At 51.6% G+C, this 19,670-nt stretch overlaps 1 protein-coding gene and 1 long non-coding RNA gene across 2 annotated transcripts in view; one reads left to right on the top strand and one right to left on the bottom strand.

Moving 5' to 3' along the window:
- The window catches only part of LOC137447210 (uncharacterized), a 185,200-nt gene that overhangs the window by 28,662 nt on the left and 136,868 nt on the right, over positions 1 to 19,670 (top strand). The window contains exons 4-6 of the long non-coding RNA XR_010988825.1: positions 2,953 to 4,569; positions 4,966 to 7,686; positions 19,381 to 19,427. This is a non-coding gene — a long non-coding RNA (uncharacterized lncRNA). The remainder of the gene's footprint in view (positions 1 to 2,952; positions 4,570 to 4,965; positions 7,687 to 19,380; positions 19,428 to 19,670) is intronic.
- IRX3 (iroquois homeobox 3) lies at positions 6,327 to 10,307 on the bottom strand. The gene is given in 5 exon segments (XM_068150505.1): positions 6,327 to 6,715; positions 7,359 to 7,425; positions 7,956 to 8,181; positions 8,183 to 9,055; positions 9,602 to 10,307. Coding segments are annotated over 5 exon segments (1,443 nt in total). The 5' UTR covers positions 9,824 to 10,307; the 3' UTR covers positions 6,327 to 6,660.

Here is a 19,670-nt window from a genome sequence, read left to right as displayed (position 1 = left end):
ACTGTGTCCATAGCAGTGTCAGTAAACAATGAGCAAAGTGGGAAAGGGGTGAAAACACAAGTCAAAATCTTTTTATTGAAGCCCCCTACACATTCATTGGGCATTTTCAGCCCTGCATTTGAAAGCTCTTCCATTTACTTACCCTCCAGATTCTCCTATTTAACTAACTGACTGATGATGGCTCCATTTTGATATCCAAAGAAAAGAATGGGAATTCTTTCTGAAGTGAATATATTAATTCATAAGATTTTATTGCATTTTATTAGCAATAAAGAAAATATCAGCTGCATGGTGCACTTCTTAAAGGGACATTTCCATCTTTAACACCAGACATTAAGAACCGTGTTTAGGCAGCACCAGTCTTACCTGCAGTACTAGTCCTGCCCCAGCCTCTTGGAAGCAGTGTTTTTATTTTCCTTTGACAATTTCCTGCATTTAGTTTGTTGTTTCTTCGGGGTCGTGGGGTTTTTTGCATAACAAAAACAGGCTGAAGTGTTGTGCTCAGGTGGTTTCTCCTCCAATTTCTTGTCCCCAGGCCCAAGGTCTCGGTGTGGTTCAAAATGCCAACATGGAAAGTTTAAAACCAGAGGATTTCACCCTGGTCACTTAGCCAATTCAGGGAATCTCAGCAGCTACACAGGTGCCAGGAGAGTAGGCATGAGCACTTAGACTTGCTTTTCTTTGCATTTTTTTCTCCTGGAATCACACAGAAACACTTCTTTTAGTGTCAGGCTATGATTTAACACACCGGAGGAAACCTGTCTATCAAGCACATATTTCTGACGTCTTCTGTAGGAACCATTTGCAAAAGTCTCCTTCTAAGACAACTGGTACTAACACCACTGTTCAATAGCCATCTCAGGTGTCCTTTTTCATTAAATTATTTTGGAATGGAGCTGCTCTAATCTCCTAGTGAAGCTTTATCTCTCTTAGAAGCAAGTTAGACTGTAACAAAGCAAACCGATGTTTTACTCCTCGTATCTCATTTCACATTACATCTATGGTTTTAGGCACTTAAAATTTGCTCCTAAGGTATCTTGAGTATTGCACAGTCCAGTGTGAATTATATTAATGATTGCTAAGAAATTCAATAGAGTGACTCATATACTGCAGGGAGAGAGAAAGAGACATATTTTCTTTGCACTGTTTTCCTTGAAAACAAGTATATTAATGTATTAAACACCCAGTTTTATGCATACCTGGTAAGTAATTTTATTCTAGCCTGGCTAGGTGGCCTACTGACATGCATTTTCACCACTGCTAAAAATAATGAGGAATCCAAGTGACACACACTTCTGGCTAGGAGTGCCATCAGATCCCTTGACCTAATTGAGCATGCCTACACACCTTAAGAGTGTTTTGCATAACCAACTTAGACAGCAGGAACATTTCCAACCAGATTGATTGACATATTTTATTTCTAACTTAAGCTTAATCATGACCAAGAATGATTCATTTATACCTTTCAGACTTTGGGAACTGACACAGGAGACAACCAAGCTGCAGACTCCAGTGTAAGCAGACATGTAAAGGAAAAAAAAATACATTAATATAGTTTATTAGCCTACTTTGCTGCAGTTGGTGCTGTAGAATGGATTAATTAGTTGGTAGGGGAGTTTATTTTATAAAATAAAGGTCAAATTAGATTTTTTTCAGGAATGGTTTTATCCTAAACAGCTCCTTGACCAAACATTTATCTGAAGTCAAGTACAGAATCTAGCAGAGGTACCGTAAGGCACCATTTGATTTGTCTTGTAAACCAACTGGACCAGAGCTCCTTTCCCAGCAATAACCAACACTGACTTTCAAACCAAGAGAGTTCTCGGCTTTTGAGGCATAAAGAACCTTCAAACAAATATCCGCAGTTTCCCACGCCATGCCTTAAAGAGGAACAAAGCCTAACAGAATAGACTGTAATAAAAGTGTTATTTCCAGCATGCGTGTATGCGGCTGCTCCATGCCGAAAATGTCCTTTAGCACTTTTTAACCATATTCTCTAGTGTGTCAGCAAAGAGACTCCATCAGAGTATTTAACATTGCTGGGAGCAAAAGAATAAAGTGGAGTCACTGTTGATTATTACTCATTAGCCACAAGGACATCCACTTAACATGTGAATAAATGAATGACACCATGTCCTAATGGAAATGGCCTCAGTGTACCTTTAAGCAAAATGTTGTTTAATATCTTCCATTTGCTGAATAGTAAAGAGGCCTGTTGGACATGCACAGTTAGCAAGCAGCCATTGTTGCTTTGTTCCAATTTCAGCATTTAATAAAAAAAGATGTTGTCTTGACTGTAGCAAAGGCGGGCCTCAAAAAACCCCGGGTGGCAGCACAGCCTCGTCCTCGTTCTGCAAATTGAGAATCTCACTGGTATCCTAAAGGGTTAATACCCATAAAGCAAATGAAGCCTTAGAAGGTACACATTCTTCATTATTCTGCTTTACATTCAAACATATAAAACAAAGAACATCTGATATCTTTATTGGTTTTCTTAGATAAAACACAAGCAAGCTATAAGCCTTAATTTTCTTATTACCATTTGTTAACAAGGAAGATAACACTCTCAAAAGTACTTGATTAGGACTTTCTTTGATTTGTATCTTGTTATGATTTCCAGGGCATATATTTTTTATTTTTTTTTTGTATTATTACTTCAGTACACTGCTCCTTCTGATCAAAGTGATAAAAAGAGGTATTTTAAAAGTATAAATATTAACCATGCAGGTAAACCACATAATCTGAACAGCATCTGAAATACAGCCATGCTGGAGCATGCTTTGGGAAACAACTCATAACTAAGAGATATGCTGGGCTAGAGGAGCCCTTTTGCCCTCAGACCTTTGCAGCAGTAACTTACATCATTCACAACTTTTTCCTTTCCTTTTTTTTTTGGGGGGGGGGGTGTGTGTGTGTGTTGTGTTAATTCTTTTTTATTTTTTAACAACATAGCTACTAAAACCAGCTGCAAGGCACAATATTGAAGATATTTGCATATTTGCTGTATCACATATCTAAATACTTATGATCAGAATCCATTCAAGATACAACTGTTTTTATGAGGAAAAGGAAGCTTTAACTACCTAAGGTAAACAACAGCGAGTGTTAATGTACAATGAGGGGGAAGCAGGGCGGGGGTTGCATTTTAATGCATGGCCTGATGCCTGATTGTGAAAATGGTGCTGGATCTTTTCCTTACTACTGGAATTTTGTCTGCAAAACAGTTAGCTGTATTGGGGCCTGCTCACTGGTATTTCTTTGCTCAGTGGGCTTTCTCTTTTCTCATCCCGGGCTGTGATGGGCACTTTGGCTGTAGTGAATGGGGAGCCTGCTACGGCCACTGTGCTCAGCAAGCCGCTCCCAGCAGAACTGGGTCTGACAAGTTGGAAGTCTCTTTCTCTTGCCTCCTCCTCCTCCTCACCCGCGCTTCCTCTGGCTGCCCCGCGCAGACAGGGAGCAAGTGGGAGATGATTACATCAATCAGTGTCAGGTCTGGGAGCTGTGATTTATGAATATGCATAATGAGCTCTCACCTTTGAGAAGGACTAGCTAGGGAGATAATTGATTAGACAGGAAAAGAGCAGCCAACAGCAAGGGAGAGAGGCCTCACTGCGCCGTCTTGGGCAGGCCTGGATGGGGCTCCAGTGAGGCTGGCAGGCTGCAAGAGCCATTTCTAAAACAAAATACAAGTAGGATTTTTAATGTTTTGTTGAAACACGCGTAACAAAATGTTTCCTCACAAAATTAATGGGAATTTTCTCCACAACAGGGAAGCCAGGCAGGCACAAAAGCTGCTTTCCCCCAGCAGGGAAACCAAGTTCTCACTTCCAGAAGCCAAAGGGGCAGCTTTCCCATGGCTGCCACACAGCCACCACTGCTGCAAGAGCATCCCCTCGGCCAGGGAGAGGGCTCTGCAGGGATGAGGAGCCTAGGGGCAATGCTGCAAAGGCAAAACAGCCTTTAATGGAGCTAGAAAGCTGGGGGTGCAATTGTTTTCCCATCGTGGTCTCATTATTTTCTTCCATCCCCTTTAAGCATCTGTCTGGCCACTGTGTGAAAGTTTCTATGGAAAACCCACCAGGATGTCCATAGGAAGGGGATGTGGAAATTTGCCTCTAGCTTTCTCTCCCTCCACCTCTCCCATTTTACATGTCATTAATCTTTTTTTTTTCTTTTTCTTTTTTTTCCTCAGCAAGAATTGGCTAAGGGAAAAGTGAGGATACAAAGTGCAGAGAGACTGGATAAAATTTACATGAGAAATAATCCATTTTCTAACCACCCACCCACCGAGTTTCCCCTCATTTCAGAAGCCTGTTGGAGCAAAAGAGGGGGAACATTTCCTGGCAGAGAGACATAGACAAGACCTGTGAGAGCCGTGAGGAGGCAAATACCATTTCTAGGATGAACTGTGACCAGAGAGGACATACGGAGAAGGGCATAAGGGGTAAGAAAGCAGAGATGACAATACTGCTTCAAACTCTACAGGTCACTTCCACAGCCTTTCTCCAGGGCCAGGGCTAGGACCAGCTCTGCTGCAGCCATCACTACCAACAGCCTGGAAGGTTGCAGGTGAGCACTGGGTGAGGGCTCTCCCCACCAAAATGCCTGCCAGGAGGAGTATTAATCATGAACTATTAAAACACATATATAAAATGTGTGCAGGTACACACATATAGAGACTGTAAACATAACGTGTGTATACATATATATATGTATACATATATATATATATATATATAAAATATACATAAATCTTATCACTTACAAACAGTTAGGATTTAGAATGTAGTTTAGCGGCCTAGTGCAACCCAATCCTATAAATAATACATTCCTATCACTATGACCTCAAAATGTCAATACTGCGCAGCCCTTCATATTTGCATATCTTGTACTGTCTAAACTTGAAGCATGTCAGCTATGTGCTTCTGTTTGTACTTTAACTTCATTTTAACTCTTGCTTCCTAGATCCCAGCACTCTCCAACTCTGTGGGGTCTGTCACCAGAATGTGAAAAGCAACAGTAATTTAATCACCACTCCTGTAATTATACCATTTCCAAGATTGTAAGGAGAGGAAGAGTGGGGGGCATTCCTCCCCAGGCAAGCCTTGGAACAAAAACAGGAGAGAGCGGGGCTATGAGCTCTCCCTGCCGCCCCTCCAGCCGGGGGCGCGGGGACTAGCCCTGCCAACAGCGGGCACCCGACCCGTAAATTGGGGACGGAGAGGGGTGCAGTCGCCGCTCCCCCACCTCTTCCCTTGGAGTAGCTTTCATCTGACTGTGAGGCGGCAGGGGACAAGGGCCGCCTTTCCCTGTCCCCCACTGGCAGCGGTCGGACCTTTTCCGGATCGGGCCGATTTTCAGCACTTCGCGGAGAAAACGCAGCCACAAGTTCTCTGGGCCGTGGCCCGGCTACAGGCACTGCGGAGAAGCCGCAGCTCTCGGGGCGAGGCCGGCGGAGGTGCAGACGGCAGCGCCTTGGGCTAGTACGTGGCTGAAGCGCTCGGGTGTCAGAGCGTGGACGGCGGGAGGCTCGCTGCCTGTGCTGTCCCTTGCTTCGCGGGGTCGGTATTTTGGATCGGTAACGCCCGCCCGGATGCCAACCCCCGGGAGCGGGAGGGGAAGGTGCCTCCGGCTCCGCCGCCAGATTCGCACAGCTCTGCGGTCACGGCCAGCCCCCGGCTCGCTCCCTGCTCAGTGACACGGCGGGCTGAGGGAAAGGCACTCCTCAACACGCATTCCCCCCTCCCGGAATGCGCGGCAGGGGCGGAGGGGGGCAATAACGCAGTTCTCTTCCCGACCCGCTGTGGCACTGACGACCACTGAAGTTTCCGTTCAATTAACCGCGCTGCCACCGCGCTCCAAGGGGGCGAAGGCCGATCAATAGACAGCACCCGTTAATAAGGTCCTTGGGGGCGATGGATCACCGCCGAGCCGTTGCCGGCAGACCCCGAGCTCACACACACCCATACACACCCTCGGCGCCGTCACCCGCTTTCCTGGGCCAGGGCGCTGCCCCTGGAGCTGCACATGGACTCGCTCCCCACTCCCTGCATTGCAGCCGCCCCGCCACCGCCGACCGCTGAAGACCGGGACGGAGCGGCGGCGCCTGCAGGGGGCGCTGCCGCTCCAGCGTTCGGCCCCGCAGCCGTCCGGCCCGGCCGTGGCAAAGGCCCGCTCCGCCTCCGGGCAGCCCCGGCACCGCCGGTCCGCGGCCGGCCCGCGCTCCGCCCGAGCATGAGCCGATCCCGCAGCGGTCCCGTCCCAACAGTAACAGAGAGTTAGGGACGGGGAGGGAGAAAAATAAGTCCAGAGATGGGGAAAGAGAGTGTAGTCAAAGTGGCAACAGTTTATTTATTAGCCAAAAATATATACTTTCTTGTACATTTTGGTTCACATATATGTACATTTTTACTGTATGTACAAAACCAAACAACAACCAGGAAAAAAAAAAAATTAAAAAATGGAAACACCTAATTCTCACTGTACTTCCAAAAACCTCACAAACTCGCCTAATCCAGATGATAGTACAGAAGCGGGTATTTTTTTTCCTTTTTAGTTTTAATATACGGACATGCTTACAGGTTGTAACTATACAGAGCTTTTTAATTATTATTATTTGTTTTTACAATCATTACAACAACAATTTAAAAAAAAAATTAACTATGATGATGACAACGCCGATAGAACCATAGCGGCATCAAGCTGGTTCTGGGGCCTGGAAAAAAAATGACACAGAAAAAAAAAAAATTAATAGGATTTCTAGTCAAGTCTGGCCAGTACAATATTTTTAGTATTAGTTTTGTTGTTGTTGTTATTTAATATATATATATATTTCTAAATATAAAAAGTTTTCAGCATTACTTAGAGCGAATTTATTTAGTTACGAAAATACCACGGGCCCGATCCCCGCGGCTTCCGTCAATCAAAGGAGTGATTGATTTAAGTGACCGCTGCGCCAAGCTCAGGACAAGGCTCAGCCACTGAACTTTTCATACTAGCTGGGGGTTTGTTTCAATTTGTTGTGTTCCTATTGCCGCCGTACCGCGCTAGGGATAGACCGGGGGGCTCTGGAGGAAACGGCAGGTCCCGATGCGCTCCTGCCCGACCCGGCCCCGACCCAGCAACCTCCTGGCCCCGCCGCCCCGACCGCAGCTCGGCCTGCCCGCCAGAACCGCTCGCAAAGTCCAGAAGACAGAACAGACAATAAAATATTCATGTATAATCAGCATAACCCACACGCACGCAGAGGAAGAACAAGAAATGCCCTGGAAAGGGAACTAAAGAAGCGGAGAAAATAAGCTAACCATTGACAACTCCCTCCATTATATCCTTAGGAGACTGAGGAAGCAATCTCTTACCGCCTCTGCACTGGCTGGAAAGCTGTCTTTATTAACTTTTTCTCTACTTCCAAGGCACTAGATCGATCTAAAAAGAGAAGGGGAAAAAAAAAAAAAAAAAAGTTCCTTTATAGCCCCGGGTTTATCCCCCCCATCCCTGAATTAATCCTCTAGACTTAAGATCTCTCCGCAAGTTGCAAATACGACAAAGCGACCGCTGTGCTGCAAGTGTGACCATCGGGAGGAAAATAAACCAACCCTGGAGTAAGCCGTACGTCCGAGTCCTTCCCACAAAGACCATCTGAGCAGCAACAACCACAGCAATAAAAATTATCTCCGTCAGAGGAAGGTAATTCTCGGGGTTTGAGACTAACCTGGAGAGGAGGCCCACACCCCCACCCCGCGGCCGCTGCCCTCGGGGACCCTGCGGCCGCCCGCTCGCCACCACTTGCGCCCCGACGGCTGCGCCGAGCCGAGTCGGGCCGTGGGCACCGTAAGGACCCCGCAGGACTGGCGCCCCCCACATCGGCCCCACGTACAAGGTGCCGTGAGGCCTCCTGCTCCGCGCAGCGAGCCCCCCGCGTCGGCTGCTGGCCCGGCCCATCCCTCAGCGGTCACCTGCTCCGGCGGGCTCCGCGCTCTGCGCTTGGTCCGCGGGCCGCGAGAAGGCGGCGGAGGGGGTAGCGGGGCCGGCCCCCAGTCCCAGCAGGTGGGGAGTGTTCAGTAAGGCCAGCGGGTGCGGGGCCGGGTGGTGGTGGTGGTGGGCCGAGAAGGCGCGGTTGGTCCAATTGGGGAACTTGCCCAGAGGGCAAGAGGAGACGAGTCTGTGGGGTGGCGGGGGGGGGAAGCGGCAGCTGCTGGGGAGCGGCCGCTGGCGGGGAGCCGCCGCCGGGAGACTTGCGGGGATTGTCCGGGCTGGTGGCCGTCTCAGCCAACGACCAGATCTTGGGCTTCGGCACGGTGCCGGCCAAAGCGCCGTCCGTCGGGGAGGAAGCGGCAGAGGAGGAGGCGGAGGAGGGAGGCGAGAGGTGGTGCGGTGGTGGTTGGAGGGGCGGCTTGAGGGGCTCCAGGCCGGCAGGGGCGGCGGCGGGGAGCTCGCACTTGTGGTGGTGGTGGTGATGGTGGTGGAGGTGGTGGTGGCGGAGGTGGTGCGGCTCGCTCTCGGCGGCCTTGAGGTAACGCTCCTCAGAGCCGGGCAGGTCCTCGAAGCCCTCGGAGCCCTCCGAGTCCGTCTTGGAGTCGGAGTGCAGGAGGTCGGTGTCCTGCAGCTCGTCCTCCAGCTCGTCCTTGTTGCTCTCGATATTCTCAGTGTCAATGTTCTCCAGGTCGATCTCCTCCTCGTCCTCCCTCTTGTCCTCTTCCCCCTCGTGGTCGCTCCCGTAGGAGTTGCCCTCCTCATCCGTCCTGCTGCGGGGGGCCCAGGTCATTTTGTTCTCCTTTTTGAGGCGCCGCCGCGCGTTGGCGAACCAGGTGGAGACCTGGGTGAGGGTCATTTTGGTGATGATGGCCAGCATGATCTTCTCGCCCTTGGTGGGGTAGGGGTTTTTCCGGTGCTCGTTGAGCCAGGCCTTGAGGGTGCTGGTGCTCTCCCGGGTGGCGTTCTTGGGCCGCGACGGGTCTCCGAACTGGTACTGCCCGTAGGGGTAGAAGGCAGGGTGGTGATGGGGAAAGGCGGCGTGCTGCACCCCCGGGCTCTCCTTCAGCTCGTACTGGGCGCCCTGCAGCGAGAGGGAAGGGGCGGCCTGGCTGAAACGGCGCGCCGGGCCCTGCCCGGGGCCACTCCATCCCACCGCCCCACCACCGTGGCCAGAAGCAGAGCCCCAGTTCGGCACCAGCGCGGCGGCTGGGCCGAGCTGCCTCCCCGTTCGGCCGACCTCCTCAGCCCCGGCCGTGCCGTCCCGGGTACGCTCCAGCCCCGGCAGCCCGGTCTTTCCGACTGCGCCTCTGCCCGTGCCCGGGAACCAGGACGTGGCTCCCTAGGTGCGTGTGCGCGGCGGGGCCGCCGGCAGCCGGGGCCGTTCACCGCAACCTTCAAAGCCTGCGGGCGGAGCGGGGGAAACCCGCGGGGTCCCTACTTCAGCCCTGCCCCTCTCCGGCAGCTCTCCCGAAGCAGGACAGCGATAACGCCCTATCTCTTCCCTGACAGCCCTCCCTACGGCTTCCCCGGCGGCCCCCCTGGCCGATCCCCAGCGCGAATCACGCCCGGCCGGCCGCGTCCCTGTCGTCTCGGGGAGGAAGCGGCGAGCCCCGAGGGTGTCTCTTACCAGTTGGGGGAAGATGGGCAGCTCGGCGGCGTAGGGCAGGAAGGCTCCGTAGCCCTGGGCAGCGGCGGCGGCGGCGTAGGGTGCGCCGTACATGGAGGAGAGCACATTGGAGAGCGTCCCGGACGGGGCCAGCTCGGCGCCACCGCGGGAGCCACCGCTCCCCGGGCGCTCCGCCGGGTAAATCGGCCTGATGTACTGGTAGCCCAGCTGGGGGAAAGACATGGTGGGGGAGCGGGGGCAGGGGAGGGGGGAGGAGGAGGAGGGGGGGGGAGAAGAGAGGAAGAAGGGAGAGAAAGGGGAGAAAGTAGCAGGGCCGGGAGCGGAGGAGGGAGCTGGGTCGCTCGCCCTCGCCGACCGATCGCACTTTCAGCGCTTCCCGCAAACTCCGGCGGACATGGGGGGGGGGAGCCAGGGGTGCGCGGAGGCCGCGGGCTCCCTCCTGTCCTCGGCCGCCGCCGTAAACGATCCGATCGCTTCTTTCTTCTCTCACTTTTCCTATTGATCTGAGTGGACCCAGGTCAGGTCCTAACAGATTGCCTGAGATTATTGGGACTCTGGGCTCTGATTGACATTTCTAGTCTCTCACAAGCCCCTCCTATTTCTTTTAAGTCTCTCTCTCTCTCTCTCTCGCTCTCTCTCGCTCTCTCTCTCTCCCTCTCCCTCTGCCTCCCTCTCTCTCTCTCATGCCCAGAGCTCGCTCTCGCCGGGTTTGTCACTAGCTGCTTTTTTTCCTCCTCTTTTTTTTTTTTTTTTTTTTTTTTTTTTTTAATCTGTTTACTGACGTCGCGATCTTTTATTTGAGTTGCTTTCAAATCTCGTTTTAGCGATCGCCAATCAGTTGTATGTTTTACAAAGGTTTAACCCTGCCTCATGCTATTCTAATTATATAGAGATAGATTTAGATATAATTTCTTTCGTGCCCCACTCCCCCCTCAGAGCATAGGAAGCCAGGGTGTCAGCTGTGAGCGGCACAAAAGAGGACAGGAAAAAGTTGTGACATATAAAAATAAAGTGTGTCGTAGTCCCCGTTTCCCCCCTCCCTTCGTGTGTCCCCCCCCCCCCCCTTTCAGGTTTTCAAATTTACAGCTTTTCCTTGCCCGTGTTCATTTTGTTTTCTCTATTAAGACATTGCCTTCTTCCCTTTCCCCACTCCGGCCCTGGCGAGAGTCACATCTCCTGACATAGATTTAAAAGTCTATTAGATTCTTTTCGGGGAAAAATGCATTTACAGAGCCACCTTGATTTTTTTTTTTTTCCTGATGTACTGAATCTTCAAGGAGTTCTCTACATTTTGTCTGGGCTAACAGTGGGCAGATACAGTGGAAAAGCTAAGTTAATTTTCCTCCTAATAAGGGACTTCAAAGAGTTGTAGGTCACAATTTTACATCAAAGGCAGAAAAGAAGGCAAATTAAAATCTTAACAAAGGAGAGACGGGAGCAGCCCTCTGGGCCATTAGTAAATAAGTGGTGTGAAAAAAGGGACAATGACAGGCACTGGAATTAAACTCATTAACACCTTTTTGTCTTGGTGCGAAATCTCTAATTAGGAAATTTATGATCATTTTGCTTATTCCCTCTGTTCTGAATCACTACAAGACTGAGGAGGAAGTACTTGGTACGTGCAACATTTGCAAAGGGAGCAGTGGCAGGGGCTTGTGAGGAGCGATTGGGAGGGAGTTAAGATATGTTTTAATTACCGAATACATTTTTTGTTAATGATCAACACATTTTAAATTGGGCTTTTTTGTTTGTTTATTTGTTTTGCCGCCCTCTTTCCCCCCTTCCTCTTCCCCTCCTCCCCAACCCCCCCGCCCTTCCCTGAAACCAAGGTGTGAGCTGCAATTTAGCCTTGTAAGAGTAGTTAAAGCTCGGTTCAATCACAGTGCGTCTCTGGTCAGCGCCAGCCTGCGCAGAAAAAGTTCAGACAACCCGGGGGGATGTGGCTGTCTCAGGGAAAGGGGACCTGGACCCGCCACCGGCATCTGCTGCTTTACATACTCGGTGTGTAAATGAAAAAAAAGTTTGAAGGGTCTTTTGAGGAGTTGAAGCTGGAAGAGAAGCCGTTTAACCATATTCCCCTCTCTCCCTAAATACTCTCAGGATTTATTGCTTTTAAAATATGATTTAGGTACAATATAACCACTGTGCCCACAGTATGGATTTTTATAACTACATTTCTTTAAAAATGAAATTCATGTCAGATTATGCAGTTAAAGGAATCGACCTTGATAGCTTGCTATAATAAAACTATATCAGCTTGTAATAAATGCGGATTATAGCAAAGCAAGCTCCAGAATTAAAATTCCCCGAATCAATATATGAAAATCTGTAGGAAACATCTCTAATCGTATTAAGTTCATCTTTATAGCATTCCCTATCTGCTAATCTAGTGCAAAAACAACTCTGGGTTGGAGGAATTTATTTTCTTGTACTCAGCGTTGCTGCTTTTGAGAGTATAATGCAAGGGAGATAACAATATTAAATTAAGTTATAAGTTTATTTCTTTTTAATTCAAAGGGAAATCAGGCAGCGACCCCCACGTCCTGCTTGGCTTTAAACTTTTCTGTAGGAAGCGCTCGACTGGGGCGAGGCGACGTCGAGGGGGTGGATGAAGAGTTCAGATGCAGACCACAACTTTTAATAATCTCTGACTTGGAGAGAAAAGGGACGAGTGTGAAAAATCGGACAAATCAGTCGCCGTCTGATGCGGTCGTACTCGCCACACTGTTACAGCCGGGCTGTGCCCCCCGCGGGCGGGCACTGGGGACACACTGTGTCCCACATAACCGGGCCCGTCTTTTTGTGGCTACACATTTGGCACAGATTATTTTGCGACTTTTAATCAGCAGCACAATCGATAAGAATTCGTTCCCCGTGGGAGTCGCCGGCAGTAGCAGCCAGAGCTGGGTTGGGAGCAGGGATTCCCTGGGGCCATGGCGATGGGCAACCGGGAGTGGACACGGGAGGCGAGAAATTTATGTGTGCAAATGGATCCAGGTCAGGGGGAGGGTGAGGGATGGTTTATTAATGGGTAAGAAACGGAGAGAAAACGTAGCCGGACCAAATGGACGGGAGGGGAAATCTACAGGGATGCAATTCTTGGGTGATCGCGGAGGGAGGGAGAAGGGGGGGGGTGAATAAAAAAAAAGGCGCGAGGATGACAAACGGTGCTAACGGTGCTGGAGAGAAGGAGAAGAGGAGACATATTCCCGGAGGTGTGGAACTGGTGTCCACAGCGAGAAGCGCCACAAGTCTTGGGCAGAGGGATGGTCGCTGCGGCGCCGCGACAAGCCCGTGGCTGAGAAGCGGCAGGGTACGAGGCGAGAAACGGAGCTGAGCCGCGCCGGGCAGAATGGGCGGGGGTCGGCGGTAGGAGCGGAGCAATGCCGCTTCCCCGCGGACGGGGAGTGGTCAGGAGGGGGAGCAAAGCCTAGCCGGAGATGCTTTGCCTGGCTGAGGGCGCAGGGAGATGCGAAGGGAAGGCTAGAGCCGGCTCATCCTCCGGGGCGGCCGTGGGGAGCCGGGCGGGCCCGACGGCCGCCGCCCTCGGGGAGCCGCGGTGGCGGAACGCTCCTAGCCGGACAGACACGTGTCTTCTGGCCGGGATCTGTCAAAGCTGCGAGAGCGGCTCCTGATTTATTACCCCAAACACACACTCCCCCCGCTGCCCGCCCGCCCTCCCCCCGGCCTCGCCTCCTTCGTTTCCCGGCTGGCTCCCACTGTTGCCGAGCTAAAACCAAACCTCTCTCCGCTCCAGCTGGGCTTCCCCGATCCCGCAGCCGGCTCTGAGGCTGCAGGACCAACCCCGCCGGGAGGAGATGCCGACCGGGCCCCATCCATGGGCAGCACCGCGCCCTGCCCGGTGCCCCTGCGAGCCCAGTTCCAGTTCTTGTCGCTCACGACCTCCGCGCCCCTCTCCCCACAGCAACTTGCGACGGCGAGGACCGGGGGATACTGCCCGGAAGGTGGCCACGGCCCGGGGGTAACTCTCTGCTGCAGGGCCCGGCCGAGGAGCAGCAGGGTGCCTGCTGGAAGTTGAGATAGAGCTGTTGGCGGGGTGCGAGTTCAGGCGAGGTGCCGGTGTGTCGGTGTCCGGGCCTGCGGGAGCTGCGGCATGTCGCACAGTCACCGAGAGAAGGGGATACCCAAGCAAGGGGGACTAGGAGAAGGGCCGCAGTTTAAAAAGAGTTAAAAAAAATAGAGGGAGAGATCAAAGCGCTGGGTAAAAGACTCTTCAAATTACATGTTTGAAGCTTTTCCATAATTCCAAGGCGACAGATAGATAACAAGCTGCACATTCCTTATCACATATGGAATCAATCTGAAAGGAGTCTCTTGATCAGAATCTGTTAATTGGAGTGACGTATGATTTGGAAAGAAAACACAATTAATGACCCTTCATGTTAAGGCTTTGGGATGAGGCCACTGACAGTCCGGCTCTGCAGCCAATGTCAACTATTTTTAATTATTAGTAGTAAACTATTAAAGGGAGACATTCCTCGAGCCTCGGCGACTGTTTTGTCTCCGTTCCCATTGTAGGTTTCTTCAGAAGGGGGAGTAGAGGAGAAGGGGACGGGAGTGTGTGCACGCCTTTCCATCAAGGTTTGGAGAGCTAAAATGATTTAGTACCTTGTCTGTAAATCTAATGACCTAAGGTGAGAAAAAATACTTCATCTTTTATTATTACCATTTGTGGTGAGCGTTACCAGGAAACTGTAGAACCCGTTTGAAATGGTAAATATATGTATCCATTTAAAACCCATTATTGCAGTAGTTTTCCCAAAGCAAAATAAAGCAAATCTCCCCATTGCCATTTTTTTAGCGCCCTCTGCCCACGGCTTCCCTCTGTTCTGTAGCCGCTGCCCGGGACTGCCGAGCCTCGGCCGAGACTTTCTGGGGTGGGGAGAGCAATGGGTGCTTGGAGGCTGTTTGTGTGTCACGCGTCCTGTGGTGTCAGAAAAGGAAGGAGCAACATTTGTAAAAGCTTTACTCTGACATTAAAAGGTAATGGCTTTGTTTCAGAAGGGAGAGGGAGAGGTTCATTTGAAGGTTATAAAGCATACACTTTAATAGGATCGAAGTGAAATTAGTTAATAAGAAAACCCTGGCCAGAAGCTCTTCGGGCTTTTAAGTGCTCTCCAGGCCATTTAGGGAAATTGAATAGGAACAGACTTCAGTTACCTGCACCCCCAACTATTATCTCCAGTTCTGCACAGAGGCGAGAAGGGAAAAACAGTGCCTGAGAGACCTGAAGTCCAGTACACCTCCTGCCAGCTTATTTTCTCCAGAAAAAAATGTCCCCTTTCTGTTCGCAATCGTGTTCTCCTGCTGCTGCTGCTGTTAAGCAGACCAGACTACATGGTGTACCACAAGGGGGTAAGCAAAGGTAAGAGGCCATCAGGAGATGCTGAAGGCTCCGGGGCAGCCCTGAGCATCAGCCTGGGCAAAGATGGCCTCTTGGTGTTATTTTTTTTTTCCCTTTCCATTTCTCTGAGGTTGTTTTTTTTCCTTTTTCTCCCCCCTCCCCGGCCCCCCCCCGCCCCCCTCGCCCCCCTTCCCCTCCATTGTGGTGCTTTGCTGATTTGCTTTCGGACCGTTGCCAATAGGTCACTATATTGTGTTACCTAACTTCCTATCTGCTCCCTTTCTCCTTCCCTTTACACTTTATAGTTTTCAGAGGTGTTAATAAAACCTTTCCTTTGGTAACGCGTTCGTTAGAAATCCCACCGAAACCTGGAAAGATTTCAGGGAAAAAAAAACAAACCAAAACCACAAAAAACCCCAACGTTCAGGAATGATAGGTTGGGAGAAGGCTTTTGTCCAAAATTGCATAATTACCGTGAATCTTAGGAAACATTAATCTTTATAGGAATTTCTGATTCATGTCTGTGGTTTGACCGTTTAGATGATTTACAAATTGCTAGTGCAATTCACTAATTTTATGACAATATATTTTATGCACCAGTTAGACCATCGGAGTGAGTGGCTGTTGTGACTTGCTGCCGTCGGGTTGCCCCTATGACTCCGGCCTCGGCGGGGGATGCTCCCAGCACTCCCCGGCAGCGGAGAAGCGGGCAGAGAGTGCACACAGCTGTGGTAAACTTCCCTGCGCCATTGTCCGTCACATCTTTCGCTTATCGGCCAGGCAGAGGCCACCCTCGCCTAGCCCCCACCTTCCTCCGCGGCTGCGGGGTTGTGCCCGGCTCTGGCACCGGCTCTGGCACCGGCTCCTGTTCCGTCGGGAGGGCTGCAGCCTTTGTAAACCGGGACCGGGGTTATCTCCGGTTTCTTGAGTTTTACCAGTGAGTTTAAATCTAGATTTCCCCTCCTGCTGCTCTGCTCCCCGGTACTCCCTCGGTGGAGTCTCCCGCACGGTGCAGCAGTGAACAGCTCCCCGGCCGGAACCGAGGGGGGCTCACGGCACCGCGGGCACTGACCAGCCCCCAGGGGCCGCCGCCTTGGGAGGATGCCTCTGTGGCGGCTATCCTAGTCCCTCTACCCTCACCCCCACCCCCGGGAGGTGTGTTTCTCAGGGATGGGTACAGCGCATCAGACGTGGGGGGCCTGGACGTGTCAGTCCGCCGGGCGAGGGACCTGCCACTCAAACGGCGAGTCTGGCCGCGTTCAGTGTCTGCGTAGAAGAAAAGCGGGGCATTCCCAGGGTGAGATATTTTCAGTACTGCCCGGCCGCCGCCTGAAAGGGCCGCGGATGCGGACAGCTTCGTGTAATTTGTAACTGGTCTTATTAGCTGGAGGGGAGAACACAAGCAAGGAAAAAGAGCAGCAGCTGCACCGAAGATAACACTGCTCGGAATCTAATCTTGTGACACAATCGTTAATTACTATTGTATTAATTACTATTTTTGCAAAACAGTCCCCGCCCGGAAGAGCTTACAGCCCACATCTGTTGTGTGATGATGTTCTGGTTAAGAAACGATTCTCCCATTAGGTCGCAGGTAGCATTTACAAATGGCAACACCACCTACAGTATCAAAGTCCATCATCTTCCAGCCTGAGATTTTCTGTCCCATCGGCCTGGGTAGGAGGATTTTGATGCCGATAAAATACATTTAAATATCAAAGTTTTTCTTCACGTACACATTCCGTCCAAACTTTTAGATTATGATGGTGTAACTGCTTTATTTGCTCTTCATCCAACGGATGCTGCCTTATATCACTAACAAACAAGCATTGATTTTATGGTAAAGTCACTTTGGGATGGGAATGAGTAACTCCAGGCAGTGCTATCACTGTATTACATGGAAATGGCCCAGGTAACAAGATGAACATTGATTCAGCATTATGTTTGATCAATAATGAAATAAGTAACTTCAGGGCCAAATTAAAATGCAAGCTGGCTTAACGCTGCCAGCTTCTGGGCTAAGTGACAAGGCTAATTCAGTAGGGAAATGGCAATATTTGCATTAGAGGCTGCATCTGTTGTTTGGTGGAAGAGGCTGGATCTGCAATAACGCCGGATAAGACTGAAAGGAGCAGGCTGAGAGGCATCTTGCCGGTGTGCCCTGGCCGGTGGGGGTGAAGGGACACCTTGCCGGGCCAGTCCCGCTTTGCTCTCGGCTTTCAGCCACGGCGAAGCTGAGCTGCTAGAAGTCCTTCAGGGCGGTTAACAGAAGCCCCGCGTCTCACAGATAACCAGATGGTGTTAGCACTTAGCAGAGGAAATAGCCTTTTGTACACTCCTCGGCGGACGGGAGCCTGGGACCCTGCCGGCACGGCCTGGGGAAGGTTCCCGGTGTGTTTGGGAAGCGAGTGGGGCTGAGGAGGTGACTCAGGAATTGAGTGGGAGCACTGCCAGAGCTCCCTGTACTGGCGGCCTTTGGCCGGGTTTATCTGCGGTTTTCTCCATGGCGGGTTTTTACAGTTCCACATCATCACCGAGACGGTGACACACATCGATTTCCGATAGCGCTTCTCGGCTACGAGTGGCCGGCACTGGCACCGGGACACGGGCCGAGTCACTGAGGGAACAACTCGGCTGGGGCTGGAAAGGGTGTGAGGTGTAACGCCGTGTCCGAAGTCGGGCGGGACAGGGAGCGGAGCCCGCAACAATTCAGGGCCGCTGACCGGGGGTAAGACCGGCAGTTTCGCTGCACTGATCTGGGCGGGGAGAGAGGGAGATACTAACGATGGGAGAGCAATCAACGCCGGGGTGGAGGGACGAGGCTGTTGGGGCTGCCGGTGTATGCGAGAGAGGAGTGCAACAGGAACTGGGGACCCTTAGTACTGTGACTTTTTTCTGAGTTTTTCTCAGTTTAAGACATGGGTGAAAACAAAGAAACAAACCAAACCAAACAAACAAATACCCCCTTCCCGTCAAAGGAATGGCTTTCCTCAAAAGAATCCTTCTTAGTGCAGTCTAGGCTAACCTGAGTGGGCCAGACGTGTGCTTGCCTCTGCCCCATAGCTGGAACCACCTCCCAGGCTGAAAGCGGGGCCTTCTGTCTCCGAGGCGGGGACAGAAGCAGGGAATCCTGACGGCCACCCCCGCAGTGGGTTGTTGGTGGTGGGTTCATGCCCGTTCGACAGCGGCGCTGCTGCCGCCCCACTGCAGCCCTTGAAACCCGAGCCGTAATGAAGGCCCGCTGTGGCCCAGGCGCGGCTGGAAATGGATGATGTGGTGGGTGAGGGATAGCCCTAGAGGGCGGGCGGCAGCGACCCGGGGCAGAGAACCGTTCTCCAGATGCGAAGTGGCTGCTGACGGCGGCGGTTAGGCGACCTGGGCTGGGGGGGCGCAGAGTGCTTGGCGTGGCACTGCCCGCAGCCCCACTCCCGCCCCTCCCTGCGACAGGATTCAAACCCCCTTCCTTAGGGTGTCGGTGTAAGCTTGGAGAAGGGATATAGACCGGGAAGGGTGTGCGGTTTTAGGCCAGACAGAGTGGGAGCCCGGTGCAGCCCTTATTGCCTCTGCAGGCTGCCGGGGTGGGTCCGGTCCCGGCTCCCGCCGCCGGGAAGGAGCAGCCGTGTTCTCGCCGCAGAGCTTTGCAGCCGAGCACCCGGGGAGCGTAGGGGGGGACTGGGCCGGAGCGGGCGCAGGAGCTCCTCTCCGAGGCCCCGGGTGCCCCCCTTTCCCTCGGCACCGTGGTGGGACGCAACACCCGGACTGCGCGGAAAAAAAGGGGCCGCCACTGGCGTTATTGCTCTTTCCTCTCCTTAAGCAGGTCAAACGCGATCGTTCAGAGCTATTGATTGCTCCACGGGCTTGTAGTGATTTGTTAAAAGTAAGTAAGGGCGAGTAGGAGGTGCGGAGTAGAGCTTTGGGTTCAGTTGGGGAGGGAAAGCGCGGGTGGAGTAGAGAGGGCTGGGGCGGAGCAGCCGCGACAAGGGGGGGAGCTTGGGGGGCGTTGGGGGGAGCCAAGTATTAGCGGAGCCTCCGCGGGGCGGGCGAGGGGATCCCGGGGTCGGGCTGGGTCGGGCTCCGTGGCAGCGGGTGGCAGGAGGTGGCCGTCGCTCTGCGGGCAGCGCCGCACATCCCGCACACTCGACACGCCCTGGAGTACCCTGTCAAGACCATGGGTGCCCCCGCTGTACCCGTTTGCCCGGGTCATTAAACGAAATCTACTCCGTGTGTGTTACACACACATTCGCAGCTCCGCGGGTGCAGAACAGGCTTGCGGGATGATGAAAATCCAAGGGAAAAACATGAGAAGAGGGGAAAGGATGGAAATTGTTACATAGTTAACTTTAAAGGCCGAATGGATTTTGTGTTAAGGGGTAAACACAAAACCATCTACTAAAGTCAGACATGTCTTCTTTTTCAGAGCTAATGGAATGAGTCATCGACAGAGTGGATTATTTAAAGCACCATGTGAGTCTATAATCATGTATATATACAAGTTATTATATATTGGAAATCTGTCTCCTCCACTCCCTAGTCTCTTATAATCCTCTGACCAGGAACCAGGCAGTCCCCATGTGGAAATTTAGAAAAGAAAAATCAGTAATGCTCTTAGCATCAAACAATAAATCCTGAAGTTATTTGCCACCACATTTAATTAAATATTTTGAAAAGAAAACCCTTGTGATTGATTTGCCTTCTGTATTGATCCAG

The sequence above is a fragment of the Melanerpes formicivorus genome, unplaced genomic scaffold (assembly GCF_026170545.1).
Source record: "Melanerpes formicivorus ecotype bairdi unplaced genomic scaffold, bMelFor1.0.p_v2 SCAF_20, whole genome shotgun sequence".
NCBI lineage: Eukaryota > Metazoa > Chordata > Aves > Piciformes > Picidae > Melanerpes > Melanerpes formicivorus.
This window is presented reverse-complemented; position numbering and strand designations above follow the sequence as displayed.